The following is a 16,684-nucleotide window of genomic DNA, read 5'->3' as shown; positions in this document are numbered from 1 at the left end:
GAGTTTAGGCGAGCTAACAAAGAGCCTAAGGAAGGTGATGAGTATAATGAGTTTGAGGAAAACCGCACGTACAAGAAGAAGTTGAAAAAGATCAAGCTCAAAACCTTGTTTGATGAGTTTTCACGGACGAAAGATTTGGTTACTAAAGGAAAGTTGGTGATGACAGGGGAGAAGATTAAGCACCATGTGACTGCTTATTTGTTATATCAACTTGGAACCATCTTCTTCCCTGACACTTCAGGCCACGTGGTAAATGCTCATTACCTCCAGCTATTGGACCCCTTGGATGAGGTGAACAACTATTCTTGGGGCATTGCGGTTCTTTCATTCGTTCAAGCGGAACTCAGAAAAGCTTCGAGGCTTAAGAGTCTATATTTTGGAGGCTTATACACCCTTGTTCAGGTACCCCGTTAAATTATCGTTTGTGTGTTTGAATATATAAGTGAATGAATGTGTATTGTTACTAATCATATTTCCTATGTATTATTTGTTGCCTCTTCTCATAGGTTTGGGTGTACGACCACTTCCCTAAACTGCAATTATCTCATGGTCACTCTCCTTGGCCTTATGGGAATCCCACGGCTAGTAAATATGAATCTTTGAACACACAAGAAAAGAAAAAGGAAAAAAAGGTGTTGGAGTTGAGGGAGACATTGGATAAGTTAACAGTGGAAGATGTGGTTTTCCATCCTAACAGACTTGCATCAGATGAAGAGGTGGAGGATGTTGATGTTATTCATTTCTCACCTGTTGCGGGTTATAATGGACCGTTGTTTTATCCTGGGGGTTTTACGATGTATAATCCTCGAAGAGTACTTAGACAACTTTCTTGTGTCCAAAGTGTCCCACAAGTGGAAAGATTCAACTTCAAGGTGAAGAAGGTCGGAACTAAGAACACCGAGAAGAATTTCTCCCCCAAATACGATCCTGCTCCATCAGTGGACCACTGAAAGAACTTTGGGGATTATCTTGTTCCAGTCGAAGAGTTAGAAGATTCGTTTGATGAGCCAAATGCCGCTGACGATGGATATATGGAATGGTATGAACATATATCTCATCCTCGTGTAATAAACAGTGTCCAACAAGCCCGTGCTGGTAAAGCAAAAGTGACGAAAATGGAGAAAGAGGCTAAGAAGGTTATGAAGGCTACCCCTATGAGTGGTGATGAGGCCTTGAACTTGTGGAATTCTGCGGTAAGATATTTACTCTTATTTTTGTTTTTCAAAATGTTAAAAAGTATTGAAAAATAATAGTTACTTGTGTTTTTGATGAGAAAAGGTGAAGGCAAGTGCTAAGTTGTTGAAGAAAATGATGGCAAAAATCCGGAGTGGAGAGCCGATGGACACTCGACAACAAACAGACCTCTACAACCAATAGACTAATGTTTTTAATCCCAACCTTGTCGATACAAGCCAGGCTGATCCAAGCCAGACCATGCCGTCGAAGAGGAGTCGCCGAGAAGGGGAAGGTTCAAGTCGGATGGTTCAACAACAAAGCAGTGGAGATGACACTCCTAGTGATGAAGGAAGACCTATAGATCCTAAACGCAAAAGTAGAAAAGTTTCACGAAGAGGTCGTGATAAATGAGTGATTGCAACAATTAGTACTTTGGTTTCTTATGTTTATAAAACTTATTGTGGATTTGGTACTTTGTTTTTTTACGGTTGGAACGCTTTTTTATTGTGGATTTGGTAGTTTGTTTCCTTACGTTTGGAAGACTTATATATTAGTATAAGATATGATGTGGATTAGTTTGGCTATTTGACTCATATGTATTTCGTTAAACTCAAATTTTTAAGAAATTATTAAGAAGTTCGGTTATTTGACTAAATTGCGTAAACAACCAAACTTGATAATCAAAAGGTTCGGTTCTTTCGCAGATTTGGTCAATTAACCGAACTCAACAACACAAAAACTCCAAAACATCCAGGAGAAGGTTCGGTTACCTGGTATTATTTCGCAGTAACCGAACAGAAGAGTTCGGTTACCTGCGAAATAATACCAGGTCACCGAACTGTGGAGCTAAAAACCTATGGTAGTTCTTGTTTGTTCGGTTACCTGCGAAATAATACCAGGTAACCGAACTGTGGAGCTAAAAAACCTATGGTAGTTCTTGTTTGTTCGGTTACCTGCAAAATAATACCAGGTAAACGAACCTTGTCCTGGATGTTTTGGAGTTTTTGTGTTGCTGAGTTCGGTTTCCCTTATTTGACGAAACTAACCGAACTTCGTAGTTCGGTTCTATCGATGCATTTGTTATATAACCGAACTCTCTATTTTGAAATTTGAATGACACAAATTTCAAGTAACGACTATTTTTATAGCCGTTATACACCTCAGTGGTATAAATATGTGTCTCATAATTAGCATTTTGTCTCAAAATCTTCTGAAAATGGCAGATAATAGGGCTAAATTTACTCTAGATGAAGATCTCTCTCTTTGTAGAAACTACAAATTATACTATCCAAAGAGGGATGAAGAACGAAGAATGAATGGTATTATGAGTCAAACTTATTGGGGAAAAATTCATGAGCAATTCATCTCCGACACAGGAAACCCTCATAACCGTGATCATATAGCTTTGTTACTCCGATTTGATAAGATTAAAGAGAGAGTTTTGGAATTTATGGCTATGTTTCGGATTGTAAGGCGGTATCGGCTTAGAGGTGAAACATACGAGGACATTCTTTTAACAACAAAAAATGAATGGCGAAGATGGAAGAGAAAGAATTTCAAGTATGAAGATCATTTCCGCATCCTTGTGCATTTTTTTGTAACGCGTTTCAGATATTAAATGTTATGTAATTTTAGCTTTAGAAATTTCCTGCACTTTTGTTTGTTATTTTGGTGTTGTTACTTTAGTTAACTATTGAACTTTTAAGTATCCAAATCCTCTGTCCATAAGATGTTCGGTTGTTTGGGAAAGTTATAGAACAAACCGAACTAAAGTTAAATGAACATAAATGAAAACATGCCAACTCAAGCAAATAACACAAAATTAAGACCAAATACCAAAAAACACAATGTTTCATTATTATGTTGAGGTTCAAAGCATACATAAGACCAAATGCCAAGAAACACAATGTTTCATTCACATGATATTCAAAAGCATACATATATTCTATCCAAGGGTAAATCTAAGCATCCCCAAGGGAAACTGCATGTCCGTGTATGATTTTTTTCGATTCCTCCAAAGCTTTCCACATCTCCATGTTATATTCATACATAATGCACCAACCCAACATTGTGTCGGGGTTAAATCTCGACCAATAAGAGCACCCGCATATCGGTGGCAATGGACAATTGTCTTTTAACCGGAGGCCTATAAAATGGTTGTTGTTAACCAACGCAATCACCACTCTCCTATGTCTAAGTTTCTCGACACATATGGTTGTTTTGGGAGAGTATGTGAAACTACCACCTTTTGAAAAATAATGCACTACACAATTGAAATCCTCGGCGATTAAGTGCCCACATATCGGCATTGACATCCAATGATCCCTTGTGATTGGATCGGCCCTGTGGAGACGAATGTGAAACCTAAAAAGTTGCACACCTAAACTAGCATCGCCATCGGACAACATTGTCTTGTAAAATTCCGGTTTCTCCTTTGGTGTCATCATCAACCTTTTACGAACACAAGTGATTTGATTATCATTATATATCTTGGCACCTTGAGTGAAACGCCGTATTTGTTGTACGACTACATGGAAAACGCAATTACCATCCGGAGGGACGTCATGGGTGGATATTACGTAATCTCTAATGTAAGGAGGTATGTCTTCCAAGTACCTTTTATCATCAAGAGGTGGTGTACCTTCCAAGTACCTCTTATCATCAAGACTTGGTTGCCTCGGTTCCGACGGAGTAGGTTGAGAGCGTAACATCGGTCCTTTTTTTTTCATATCTCGTTCACTTGACTCTCCTTGTTCAATAAATTTCCTTCCCCTTTTCTTCGAATCTTCTTGGTATTTTGCCGTTGTATACTCATGCCCACAAGGATCTCTAGTAAAAGGAGTCATTTCACTTGCCTTCTTAGACAACACCTTTGCATATTCTCTAGATTGTTTTTTTGTTTCTTTGGTTTTTGGTCTACCTCTTCCTCCTTTGCCTTTACTCGGTTCTTGCACATTCTCCGAAGTGTGCGGGAAAACGATAGGCCGCATGTCATCCCAAAAAATTTTCCTTTCGAGTTTGTTCATGTTTCAGTATTTTTCAATAACCGCTCTTCCCATTTCATTGTCACCAAACTCTTCACCGACATCGCCCTTTGGAGGAGGGACAAAACTTAAGTGTTGCCAATGTGGATCAATATCACATAAAGGTATTATGCCATGTTCATACTTAGCTATCATGTGGCGACAAGGGAGTCCCATAGACTTCATCATGTTGCAAACACACACCTCGTCCAGCTTGGTTCCCCATTATCAATCAAATTCACCTCAATCATTAACCTCTTGATGCAAGCATGTGAAACATTATAATGGAGTCCCTTGAATAACCGAAGGTCCGCCATATTCTTGATGTTACCACCCTTGTCTACAATCCTTTTGTACTTAAATATGCGGCTTTTTTGGAACTTTTCTTTAATTCTCTCAATATCGCGGTTAAAGTAATTCTCCATTGCGTTGAATACAACCACAAAATTATCGACACACCCAAAGAGATTTTTCTTCAACCGGTGGTGAGAGATTCTACCAAACTTGTCGCTTGATTCCCAAAATGTTTATAGTTATTGGTAAAAGCATAAACAAAGCGCTCTTTGTGCGATTCCAACCATTGCTGCACCTCATACGTTATTATATCCTCCGGATATTCGGGGCTAGACCAATGTTGTCTAAATTCGACAAGATTAAGATAATACTCTTCTTCGGTGAGAGACCAAGTCAATGCCTCCCATTCCCCGGAGAAGGCAACCCATTTAGCGGATTTATGGTGTATTCTTTATCGAATTTCTTTTTTGATTCCTCTTGTTTATCAACTGGTAGCTTACTAATATCTTCCAATCCTTTCCTCTTAGGTGGAAAAATTTGAGGCTTGCACTTATTCATCACATTGCACCATATATGAAATGTATAAAGCATATTATGTGCTAATGGGAAGACTTTATCTATTGCTTTCATCAATGCTACGTCATTGTCCGTCACGATAACCCCGGGGATCTCATCATCTCGGTAGATCGCCTTCATTTGTTGTAACGCCCAAGTGAAACTTGGTTCTTGCTCTTCCTTTAGAAAACAAAAAGCAACGGTAAACAGTGACTTCGTCGACGTACGACCAACAATGTTCAACAATGGAATCTCGTATTTGTTTGTCTTGTAAGTGCAATCCATTATAAGAACTTCATGGAAGGATTGAGCCAATTGAACACTCTTTGGATGGGCAATGAAGAGATGAGTTATTTCTTCTTCCGGACCTACCTTCTTTTGAACCGCGTAGCCTTTCTCTTGAGCCGAAAAAAACAATTATTGCATAACTTTTTTATTCTTCCATTCATTCCTTTTAATCGTCTCAATTGCATTGTAAGCGGTGGAAAAAGATGATACGTTGCCCGGGTTATCTTTCTTTAATAAGCGAAGCATTGTGGAAGGTGGAACACACAATTTCCTATACTCGGCTATTTTTTCCATTTCGAGGAGTGAGCCTTGCGGCCATTGCATGCCCTTCAAGATCATCCGGACGAGGGTGGTTATGACTACCTACCACCTTATCCATAGCTAGAAACCATTTCTTCGTTGATTTCCTCTTGCTAAATACAAGCTTGAACGGATATTTGATTTTCTTTGAGCACGTTGTGTTCTTCCTCTTCGTCTTTCCTTTATACTCATAACCCTTCCTCTTGTGACTAGCTTCGGGATCTCCACTTCTCTCACAAACCATTTATAAACTAGTGTTGCTTTCTTTCCCGTTACAAACCAAGACGCAATTGACTCTCTTGGCATGTTCTCTAGCCCAATTCTTCACATCAATAGGTGAGTCAAATTCTAACTCATTAGCATAGTGATGAGATGTATCTTCGAACAACATACCAATCAGATAAGGTTGATCATGCATTGGTATTATATACAAGAAATCACAAATAAGTTCGGTTACATGAAAATTTTATCGTGGAAACCGAACTATACGTTCGGTTTATTAAGTAATTTGGCAAGTAACCGAACAAACAAAAGGAAGAGAGTTCGGTTGTTTAGCAAAAACATTGTAAAATTCCTATGTAACCGAACTCTAGGGTTAAAAACATAGAAATAATTTTTTTTATGTAACCGAACCTTATTGTTATTCCCATTGGTTTTATTAGTCTTAAAACCGAACTCTGACCTATGAGTTCGGTTTGATCGCAAACATTTTAAAACCTCCATGTAACCGAACTCTAGGGTTAAAAACATAGAAAGAATTTTTTTTATGTAACCGAACCTTACTGTTATTCCCATTGGTTTTATTAGTCTTAAAACCGAACTCTGACCTATGAGTTCAGTTCGATCGCAAACATTTTAAAACCTCCACGTAACCGAACTCTGGGGTTAAAAACATAGAAAGAATTTATTTGGCTTGTTAGGTTCGGTTGGCTACGCTCTAAGTTCAAGTTTAAGAAAAAACCGAACTGACTAATCTGAGTTCGGTTGGATCGCAGAAGCATGCAGTTTGCTATCCAACCCAACCGTATACACTTATATCAAATTAATTTGTATGTAAAGTTCGGTTAGTTGCGAACCAACCGAACATAACGCTGCATGCCAGAACTTCCATTGATATGGAGTTCGGTAACCTGCGTGTTTGGATCAAGTAACCGAACTACATCTTCAGATGAGTTCGGTTACTTGTTCATCCTCACAAGGAAACCGAACTACACCTTCAGGAGAGTTCGGTTACATGTTCTTCACATAATGTAACCGAACAATCCCAAATCCAGATGAAAAATTATGATTTTTAGGAAAACTTTTACCAATTAAACATACGTTATCTAAGTTTGCATCATACTTGTCCACCCAAATACTCATCCTCCGGTTGTGGTTGATAAAATCCATCATTTTCATCTTGAGTTTCATCTTGAGTTTCTTCTTGAATAATACAATCACCATCTAAAAAATAAGTCAAATCCGGATCATTTTGAAGATTAACAAATATAGTATGAGAGGATTGAGATGAAGAATCAGATTCATCAGTTGAATACTCAAATGGGTTGAATTGGAAAAAAAAATTATTTTCCATATTTTTCTCCTTCATCTTCTCTAACTCTAATCTCACAAAAATTCTACTCATAAAAATTCACTCAACTAATAAACCCATCTTTTAATTTAATCTCACTAATTGTTTTTAACTAAATTATTTTACTAATCATAACCTAAATTAATTAGGAGGTTAAATTAGGTATTGAATAAATATCTAGATAAGGGGCAACCTAGAATTACTTCCAATGTCTTTACCCAAAATAGAACCATAGTCCCAAAAAAAAATCATGGTCCCCAAAATTGACTCTCTTGACTCAGTATAAGCCGTTCTATCAACCGTAAACCTCAGAAAGTTTACGAGAAGACGAAGTTACCCTTTCTTTTGTTAATATAATGCTCTGAATATTTCCAGTGAGAGAAATTTTTAGGGTTCTTCGACACGAAGGATCTCTGGGTTAGGGTTTTGGTGGTAAGCAATGGCGAATCGAACAGATCCATTAGCGAAGAACATTCGCGGAACGAATCCACAGAATTTGGTAGAGAAGATATTGAGAACGAAGATATATCAAAATACATATTGGAAGGAACAATGTTTTGGTTTAACAGCTGAAACTCTGGTCGATAAAGCAATGGAATTAGATCATCTTGGTGGAACTTTTGGTGGTACACGTAAACCTACTCCATTCATGTGTCTTGTTATGAAGATGCTTCAGATTCAACCTGAGAAGGATATTGTTGTTGAATTCATCAAAAACGAAGATTACAAGTAAGTAGTATAATTTCGTTAAAATTAGGGTTTCATCAATTTTGCATTGAGATTAAGTTTTTCTTTGGATAGTTAGGGTTTTTCAGCTGATTATTTATGTCTTTTGATTTTCTGCAGATATGTTCGTATACTTGGTGCGTTTTATTTGAGAATAACGGGGACAGATACAGATGTGTACCAGTATCTTGAGCCTTTGTACAATGATTATCGTAAATTGAGGCAGAAATTAGCTGATGGACGTAAGTATTGCTTGCTCTTACTCCTCGTTTTTCGAATTTTCCCTTGTAATTTATGTGTTTTGCATTTTGTTGTTGGAATGACATATAGATTAGAGTAGAGATTGAAAAACTTTTGCATTTTGTTGTTGGAATGGCATAGAGATTAGAGTACATATTGAAAAACATGAAGAAAACACAGATTACATAGATTGATGATAATTAAGATAATACATTCATTGACCTATAGACATCTATAAATACAATGAGATGTAACTGAATGATAACTTCCTAGATGTTTATCCTAAAAACCGCATACAACAACTTACTCCCAAGTCCTAACTGATAGCAAATTCTATCGTACACACATGTGACATTGAATATTCTTAACATTTGTAAGATGATAGTTGCGTCGGTGTTAGCTCACAATGAATCCTTTATAGTGATGGTCTGAACCATGGACCTTGATCTCTGATGTGTAAATTTTAGGCAAGCACTATGGAATGGATGAAATGTTAGCTTATAAGTGTTAGCTGTTTTTCTTTCATAATGCAACAGTTGGTTAAGGTATTAACTAGATTGACTACTCCTGCTGCAGAAACTTTGCTGTGTTATTTGGTTACTTTGCTTTTGTAGTGGGATTATGTTTATCTATAGTGTTTTGATGTATTCTGTGTCTTCCAGGATACTCTTTGACGCACGTGGATGAGGTTATCGATGAGCTCTTGACGAAAGATTATTCTTGCGATATTGCTCTTCCTCGCATTAAAAAAAGGTGAGTTTTGACATTACAATTAGTGCCTAATTAATGTTTATTTATGGCACTTTGTAAGGTTTTTGATGGGTAGGCTGACAAGGCACAGATAATTTCTTTGCAACCATGGCAGTTTCAGTTTTCATCTTGGTAACGCATATTTTGATTTTAGTAGCTGGTGATAGAATTTGATACTGATTGTCCCTAATGTTTTGTGGATGAACAGATGGACTCTTGAATCAATTGGGACCTTAGAACTTAGAAGAAGTGCTCTGGAAGATGATTTTGAGGAGGAAGAAGATAAAGAGGAGGAAGATCAACCGATGGAAGATGTAGAGAATGGGACACATGAAAAGGTTGGGAAATTATTCTACTGCCTCTTCAATTTCTTTTAATGTTTTGGATGGATTTTCATGTGGGATTTGTTCCTATATACAACAGGATTACCATCGTGGTCGAAGTCCTGCGAGAGAAAGAGATCGAGATAGAGATAGGAAACGTGATAGTCATAGGCACAGGTATGGATTTCCGCAATTGTTATGTTATGTTTTTGTCTTAATTTACTCAGTACTGCACAAACGATTTTCGTGGCAGAATTATGTTGGTAGCTAGTACATGTGCTGCACAAGTCGTGTTCTTGCTAGGATTAAAATGTTAACTGCTCTTAGTAAGTATACATAAGACATAATGTATTTCTTACTTAGACGAACGTTATGTATTTGATTAAAATTGTGGATCTATTCCTTTCTTATATTGAGTGGGTAATGTAATATAGTGGAAGCGGGTTTCTTAACAACTCATGCATTCGTGAGTTCTTTCACTGTTACTGGCATCTAAAGCCTTTAATAGATTCAGACGCTTCCTACAGTAATTATATACAATGATCCTGCCAGGTTTCTCTGCACTGGCAGTGTGCAGTGAGAAGTATGATGGGTCAAACAACTCTCTTGCAGAGTACATAATATTGGCTTAGGAACATGTTTTTCCTCTCCTAGTTTAGAAGTTGAGTGGGTAATGTAATATAGTGGAAGCTGGTTTCTTAACAACTCATGCATTCATGAGTTCTTTCACTATTACTGGCATTTCAAGCCTTTGATAGACTCAGTCGCTTCCTACAGTAATTATATACAACGACCCTGCCAGGTTTCTCTGCACTGGCAGTGTGCAGTGAGAAGTATGATGGCTCAAACAACTCTACTGCAGAGTACGTAGTAGAACTTATTTTTCCTCTCCTAGTTTGGATATTGTTTTCGTTCGGTGGGTATAAAATGCTGAAATCCACTAAACCCCAAGTTCAGTTTCTTTATACAGATTTACTGCTTTTATCTAGAGAACCTTGGCAACACAATTAATAGATTATCTTTTTGGAACTGAAACTTGGTATATAACCATTTCCATGTTGTTCCTTATATCAGGGATAGGGACTATGATAGGGATAGGGATTATGATAGAGACTATGACAGGGAGCGCGGGCGAGGGCGTGAAAGAGACAGAGAGCGGGACAGGGACAGAGATCGTTACCGCTTGCGAGATGAAAAGGACTATGGTCGTGATAGGGTGCGAGAAAGGAGTAGAGATGGACGGGATCGGGAAAGGAGAGATAGAGACCGAGGAAGGAATCGTTCAAGGAGCCCTAGTCGAAGCAGGAGTAGGAGTAGGGATCGCAGGGATCGTGATGGTGACCGTAAGAGGCATGGTCGCAGCAGTGCCAGCCCTAGGAGACGTGGTGCTGATGAAGAGGATAAAAAGAAGAAGGCAAAGAAACCGAAGGAAGACGGCACTGATCACCCAGATCCTGAGATTGCAGAAGCGAACAGGGTTAGGGCATCACTTGGGTTGAAACCACTGAGAATGTGAAAGGAGACGAACAAATCTCAATTTGGTTTTTTGTTGTTCTCTGTAATTTGTGTTAAGCAGCTGCTTACTTGGAAATCCAGTCCAATGCAAAATTACAAGGATTGAAGAAAGAGATTGATTATTTGCTAGACCAGATCTTCATATGTGCTTTCTTCCTTATGTACTCTGTATTACAGCCTTCTATGTATGATATTTACATATTCGATTATTATTCTTTTGGCTCTTCAGTGAACAGTGAAGAGTGAAAAGTTCTAAACAGCAGCTATATTTACTGGGATTATGCAACAGCACTGCCCTGCTTCTGTCAGTTATTATTTTACACATCAATTACTTTTAACAAACTCACTTCCACATAGAAATGCCATGTCTATCTATCTGTCTATATTTAGAATTCCTTCTGTTGAAGGGGAAAGGAAATCACAAAATTCCTATATATACTTTCCTGGTGCACTACTCAGGGCGGTTTAACTTTTCCTTCTGTGCAGCTTCCATGGAAATTTCAGAGTTACCATCAGCTTCCAACGTAGACTTCCCCATCACCAAGAGCAGCACCTTGGCTTGTTTACCAACACGGGAAAGACTGTAAGTTCCAAACTTTCCATAATATATGTGATACCAATAACAAATCCTACAGAAAATACATGGTTAATCCTCTTTGGTTATGATTCAGACCCGGTTTTTAAATATGGAGATTGTTTTCTATGGAATCCTGCATCACTCGAAACTATACAGTTACCTAATTTCTTACATTGTGTTCAATTTAAATATAATGTCCTGGACTGTATTTTGTCTTCACCTCCTCAGACCAGCAGAAGTAATAGTAACGGGGATGGGGATGGTAATGGTGGTAAATGCAGCGGTACTAGCAGTATTACTGATGATTCAATGGTTTATATACTTATTGATGGAGGTGGGGATGTTTATGAAAAGCTTGCCATTCTTATTTATTGTCACCCTGGTGAAAAAGAGTGGAGAAAACATGAATTTGTTAACAGAGGCGATTATCGCGTAGGCTGCCGAAGTCTTAAAAAGATGGTTTATTTGAAGGATAAGTTATACATAATGTGTACGAATGGTGAGGACTTAGAGATAGAAATACAACAAGCTTCCGATATTGGTGATGAGGAAATGCTCCGTGTAAGTGATTTCAGTAGCACCTTAGAAATCTCTAAATATGAAGTAGTAGCAGGAGCATTGTAGTGTGCTCTGGTGAAGTTTTTCGCATAGAGTTTCTTCTTATTGAAAGAGGTATTTATACAAACTGTGTAACCACCATAGAAATAAGAAAGTTGGATTTTCCTACCAAGACTTGGGTGAAAGTGAAAAGTTTGAAAGACTACGTCTTCTTCCTAAACAATAGTGTGCAACTGTGTTGCTTGGCCTCAGAGTTGGGTTTATCGAAGGGGGATGTGTGTGTTTTACACAGAAAAACGAAATGAGCTTGTACAGATATGACTTGGAAGATAATAGTATTTTACTCTCTTTACCATGTCCTGATCTACCAAAGCCATGGTTGGAGCCATATTGGCTGATGATCTCTACAACAGACCATATGTCCAGAAAGAGCGGAGATGCAGATCAAGCTACAAAGGTTAAAGAAAGGGGGGGATATATAAGTTTCTTAGCAATTGCTCCGACTGGTCGCCAGATGGAGAACAAAATCTATTTTCCGAGGTTGCACAATCAAGGAATACTGTTTTACTCTCTGGATACTTGTATGTATCACTCTATTGGGAGTAGTCATTCAGCTAAAGATCATCGTGATACGAAAGAGAACTTGCACTGCAGTTGGATTGAACCTGATTGGTTAGAGACCGCAGACGATGATTATCTTGACTGGCTTAGCGTTTAAATATTCCTGGCCTGATAAACTCAAGTCGTAGTTTTTAAATTATGCATTTTCAGATGCAAATGCTCATAAATATAGAAATTAAGTAACAAAATACATGAACAATCAAATTAGAAAACTGGGATTTTTCACTTGTTCTCTGATACTGATATAGTGTTTCCTTTTATCATTTTTTCATCTTCAGTCTGCAGCGGCGCAATAGAAACCAGAAGGTGGTGATGCTGAATGGTTTACGGAGCGACAGGCACAGCAAAATGATCCATCTATTGAAGTATACCACCAAAATTCATCGGTCGGCAGCGTTCTCCCATTAAAATCCTTTTCTTGCACAACTCTAATTGGCAATCACTTCCCTCATCCTCATCTTCACCAGATCCATGTTCACGTTCTTTCGCCTTCATGTCCCTGACAGTAGAATTGTGATCGTTGCTATTACCTTTACAACGTGGAGCATTTCTTTTACCTCCAGAAAACTTCAAACCAGTTCTTTTATTGAGCATACTTTTGAAAGAGAATTTCATTCTTGGATACAACTTAAAACTGATAATCAAACCTGTCCGCTTCGTGGTTTTTTCTTCCTTCAAGCAGCCAATTTTCAGAGAAGTCGAGAACCGCGGACGCTCACATGTTTTCAAACTGATCTTACTTGTAACCGGTGCTGATTCCTCCACTGCAGTCTTCATGCACATCTTATTACTCTTGTCTTCGATTACAAGAACACGACGACTCTTGCATTCCTTTCCATTATTCTTATTGCGTGAATAATCCTTTTTTCTAACTGGATAACAAGATGAAGAAGGTTTCTTACTAGAAATAACATTAGGAAAGAATGAAGCAATTTTCGTAGGAAAAATAATCTTTTTATGGCGAATTGTTAACTTATGTTGATCGCCATTGTTACTATGATATTTCTTCTTCTTTTTCTTCTTGACTGTGGTCATTTTAACTAGTAACTTTGGTATTTTGATTCTTACCTTTGGTGTTGATTCACTGAAAGCTTTAGATTTCTTTGACGTGATACTTATATTCAGGAAACATGACTTTGCTGGTGGTGGTGGAGCTTTGGGTTTGTTTTTGATCATGGTGGTGGTGCTGCCGCCGCATGCTTTGTACATCATTGTTGACTTGGTTTTTTTACAGTGAGGAAATGGGTGAGAGAAAGAAAGATTTGTAGCAAGAGTAAGGGAGTTGTTGGTAGAGACGTACGTGGGTGAATTGGGGATAGTGGGGGAGAGAATTAGGCGGGATTTTGAAATGGCTGTTTGTCACAAGAATCAATCAACCGTTTGTTTGTAGATATTGTTATAAGGGATGACTTGGGTAATAATGGTGTGTAACAGCTATACATTTATCCTCGTTTATTTGGGGGCCCTAAAAAACTAATTAGGGCCTCACCCATTTTATTAGCTGTGAGCCGTCCGTAACAGTCAATGGAAGGGATTTTGAGTTCTGAAAACTACAGCCACACCCATTTTCTCAGCTTCCACCACTGTCAAACTCACGCGTGTAAAAGTTCAGGCGCGCACCCATTTTCCCGTCAAAAATTGTAGCAGACCTATAATTTTCTGAAAATTTGTTTCTCAGTTTTTAAAAGGCCAAACTACCCTTTTCTTCAAAAGACGAACAGAGAGAAGCGAGAAGAAAACAATGGTGAATTCCGATTCTTCGTTTTTAACATTTGGATCTTTCCCTTTGTCAAATCTTTCTCTAGACCACGAAAATACCTTTCTCTTTGTTAAATCTTTTCCCAAATCCTTTTCTGAATAATCTTCTCAATAAAACTAGTGTTTCTGTTTCAAAATCTACGATTTAAATCTAGGTATTTTGGGTTTCAGTTGTCTTTGATTACACATGCATAAGATGTTATGCATATTTTTTTTGTACTGCATAACTTGTTATGCACATTTTCTTTGTACTGCATAACTAGTTATGCATATTCTTTTTGCATCTGCAGTGATTTATGATAAGCATAACCTTTGATGCACATTGTTTTGTACTGCATAATGTCTTATGCATCTGCATAACTGGTTATGCACATTTATTTTACTTGTGCCACATAACAAGTTATGCACATTTTCTTTTGTACTGCATAACTAGTTATGCATATTTTTTTGGCATCTGCAGTGATTTATGATAAGCATAACCTTTTGATGCATCTGCACAACTAGTTATGCACATTGTTCTGTACTGCATAATGTCTTATGCATCTGCATAACTGGTTATGCACATTTATTTTACTTGTGCCACATAACAAGTTATGCGTTTGCATAACTGGTTATGCACATTTTTTTTGTACTGCATAGCTAGTTATGCACATTTTCTTTGTACTGCATAACTAGTTATCCACATTTATTTTTCGTTAACTGAAAGTGAAAGTATCGAAGGAAAATAAAATGTTGTTAACCTGATTTTGTTTGTGTTTCGTTCATTTTTGTCGAAATGTTGTTTTTAGGATTTGTAAACTGTAAGTAGTTTCTAGGTTGGTTTTTTAGAGTATGAAATTGATTTTTTAGGGTTTAAATGGAGAAAGAAATTTACTATGCAAATCCGTTACAGAGTTTTTAGAGAAGGAGAAAAGAAACCGCTGAGGCTAATAGAGTAACTACGCATTTTCTAAAAATTTTTGGGTGCTACAGTATCCAAAATTAATTATGGACCAGACGGTAAGAAAATAATTTTTTTTGGGCCTGCGCCTAAAATTCCCTTAAAAATAACCCATAGTTAGCCCATATGCAGATAATTAGATTACCCAGGATGGTTGCAAGTGATTTTCCACTCCCTAATCCCTGGATTTCAATGATAGTTTTTGGTTAGTTAATTGGTACTTTGGCTAAGATAAGTGTAGTTACTTAATTACGGTTCATATGGGTTTACACTAGTGCAAGGACCTGGCGTATGTTTTATTCGATTTCAGATGGTGCATATGCTGTTTTCTTTCTTGTCGATGCTCTTAGGATAGGTGTCCTTCTCCTCCTTCGCTTCAATATTTCCCAGTTACGTAATTATATTTTTGTTTGATTAATACATCATTCAAATTATGGCTGAAATTCAATTGTTTTGTGAATTACTCATAGTTTTTGATTCCATTGCTTTATTTTTGAAACAGATCCACCAAGGCGTGATGTATTTATAGTCCAAGGGTTTTCAGATTTTAAGAAGATTGGTTCTACGAATAGAGTATTTATTGGATAACAACTTTTTTTTGTTATAAAGCGTGCAGTGCAGTCTTTTGTACTTAACTACTTACGCAATCTCAGTGGATATAACTTTTTAATACATAGTAAAATGGATTTTTGGTCATTTATGATGTGATATCTCTTCGGATACTTTGGAGGCTAAGGTTGTTGTTAAATTTTATGGAGCTAACCATTTGGAATTTTGTAAGGGTTATGGTGATTCATGTTGCAGGTGATATTGTCCACCAATTGCTACAAAATTTGGAAAAAAAAATGGGATTTGGCTGCAGACCAAGCTGCAAATGATAGAGGTGTAAATTGTGTTGTGCCAGCACGAGCACAACCCAACACATCACGCTAAAATTTGAGCCCAGTCCAGTCCAGCACGTGACTTAGCACAGCACGGCAAATCACGTTAGTTAAATGGGACGTGTTGGGTTTGACAAATTGGCACACTAGCCCAGCACAACACGCGACACAAATTAGCACGTGGCACGACACGGCACGACACGGCACAACACGGCACAACACGTTAAGAAAGCACGTAACAATATGTATAAAACACTATAAAACATGGGATAATACATCACATTTTGTGTCTATTTCACAAAAAAAACTTTTATTCTAGCCAATTATTGACAGTTTACTACCGTTATGTTGACTTATTTTCATAATAGCACGTATAATACCTAAATATTTTGGAAAACATATATGTTAGAAAATATAAAATAAATGTGCCTGGCACAGCACAACACGGCCCAATACGTTTATTTTTCTAGCCCAGCCCAATACGCCTTCTAGCACAGTACAACACGACATGTCATAATCTTCGGCACAGCACAACACGGCACATAGCACGCTAAGCACGTAATTTCGTGGACTGTGCTGGGCACATCTT

General features: G+C 37.7%; 1 protein-coding gene across 1 annotated transcript; it reads left to right on the top strand.

Annotated features, from left to right (window-relative positions):
• The first annotated feature begins 7,540 nt into the window (after window positions 1–7,540).
• Window positions 7,541–11,068, top strand: LOC113345506 (pre-mRNA-splicing factor 38-like). Its single transcript, XM_026589273.1, has 6 exons — window positions 7,541–7,935; window positions 8,053–8,174; window positions 8,835–8,925; window positions 9,131–9,260; window positions 9,346–9,422; window positions 10,320–11,068. The coding sequence occupies exons 1-6, from the start codon at window positions 7,646–7,648 to the stop codon at window positions 10,759–10,761; spliced, it is 1,152 nt and encodes a 383-aa protein (XP_026445058.1). The 5' UTR covers window positions 7,541–7,645; the 3' UTR covers window positions 10,762–11,068.
• The last annotated feature ends 5,616 nt before the right edge of the window (window positions 11,069–16,684 follow it).

Source organism: Papaver somniferum, unplaced genomic scaffold, assembly GCF_003573695.1.
Source record: "Papaver somniferum cultivar HN1 unplaced genomic scaffold, ASM357369v1 unplaced-scaffold_81, whole genome shotgun sequence".
Lineage (NCBI taxonomy): Eukaryota > Viridiplantae > Streptophyta > Magnoliopsida > Ranunculales > Papaveraceae > Papaver > Papaver somniferum.
Note: the sequence above shows the minus strand (reverse complement) of the source record. Positions and strands in the feature narration are given on the sequence as shown.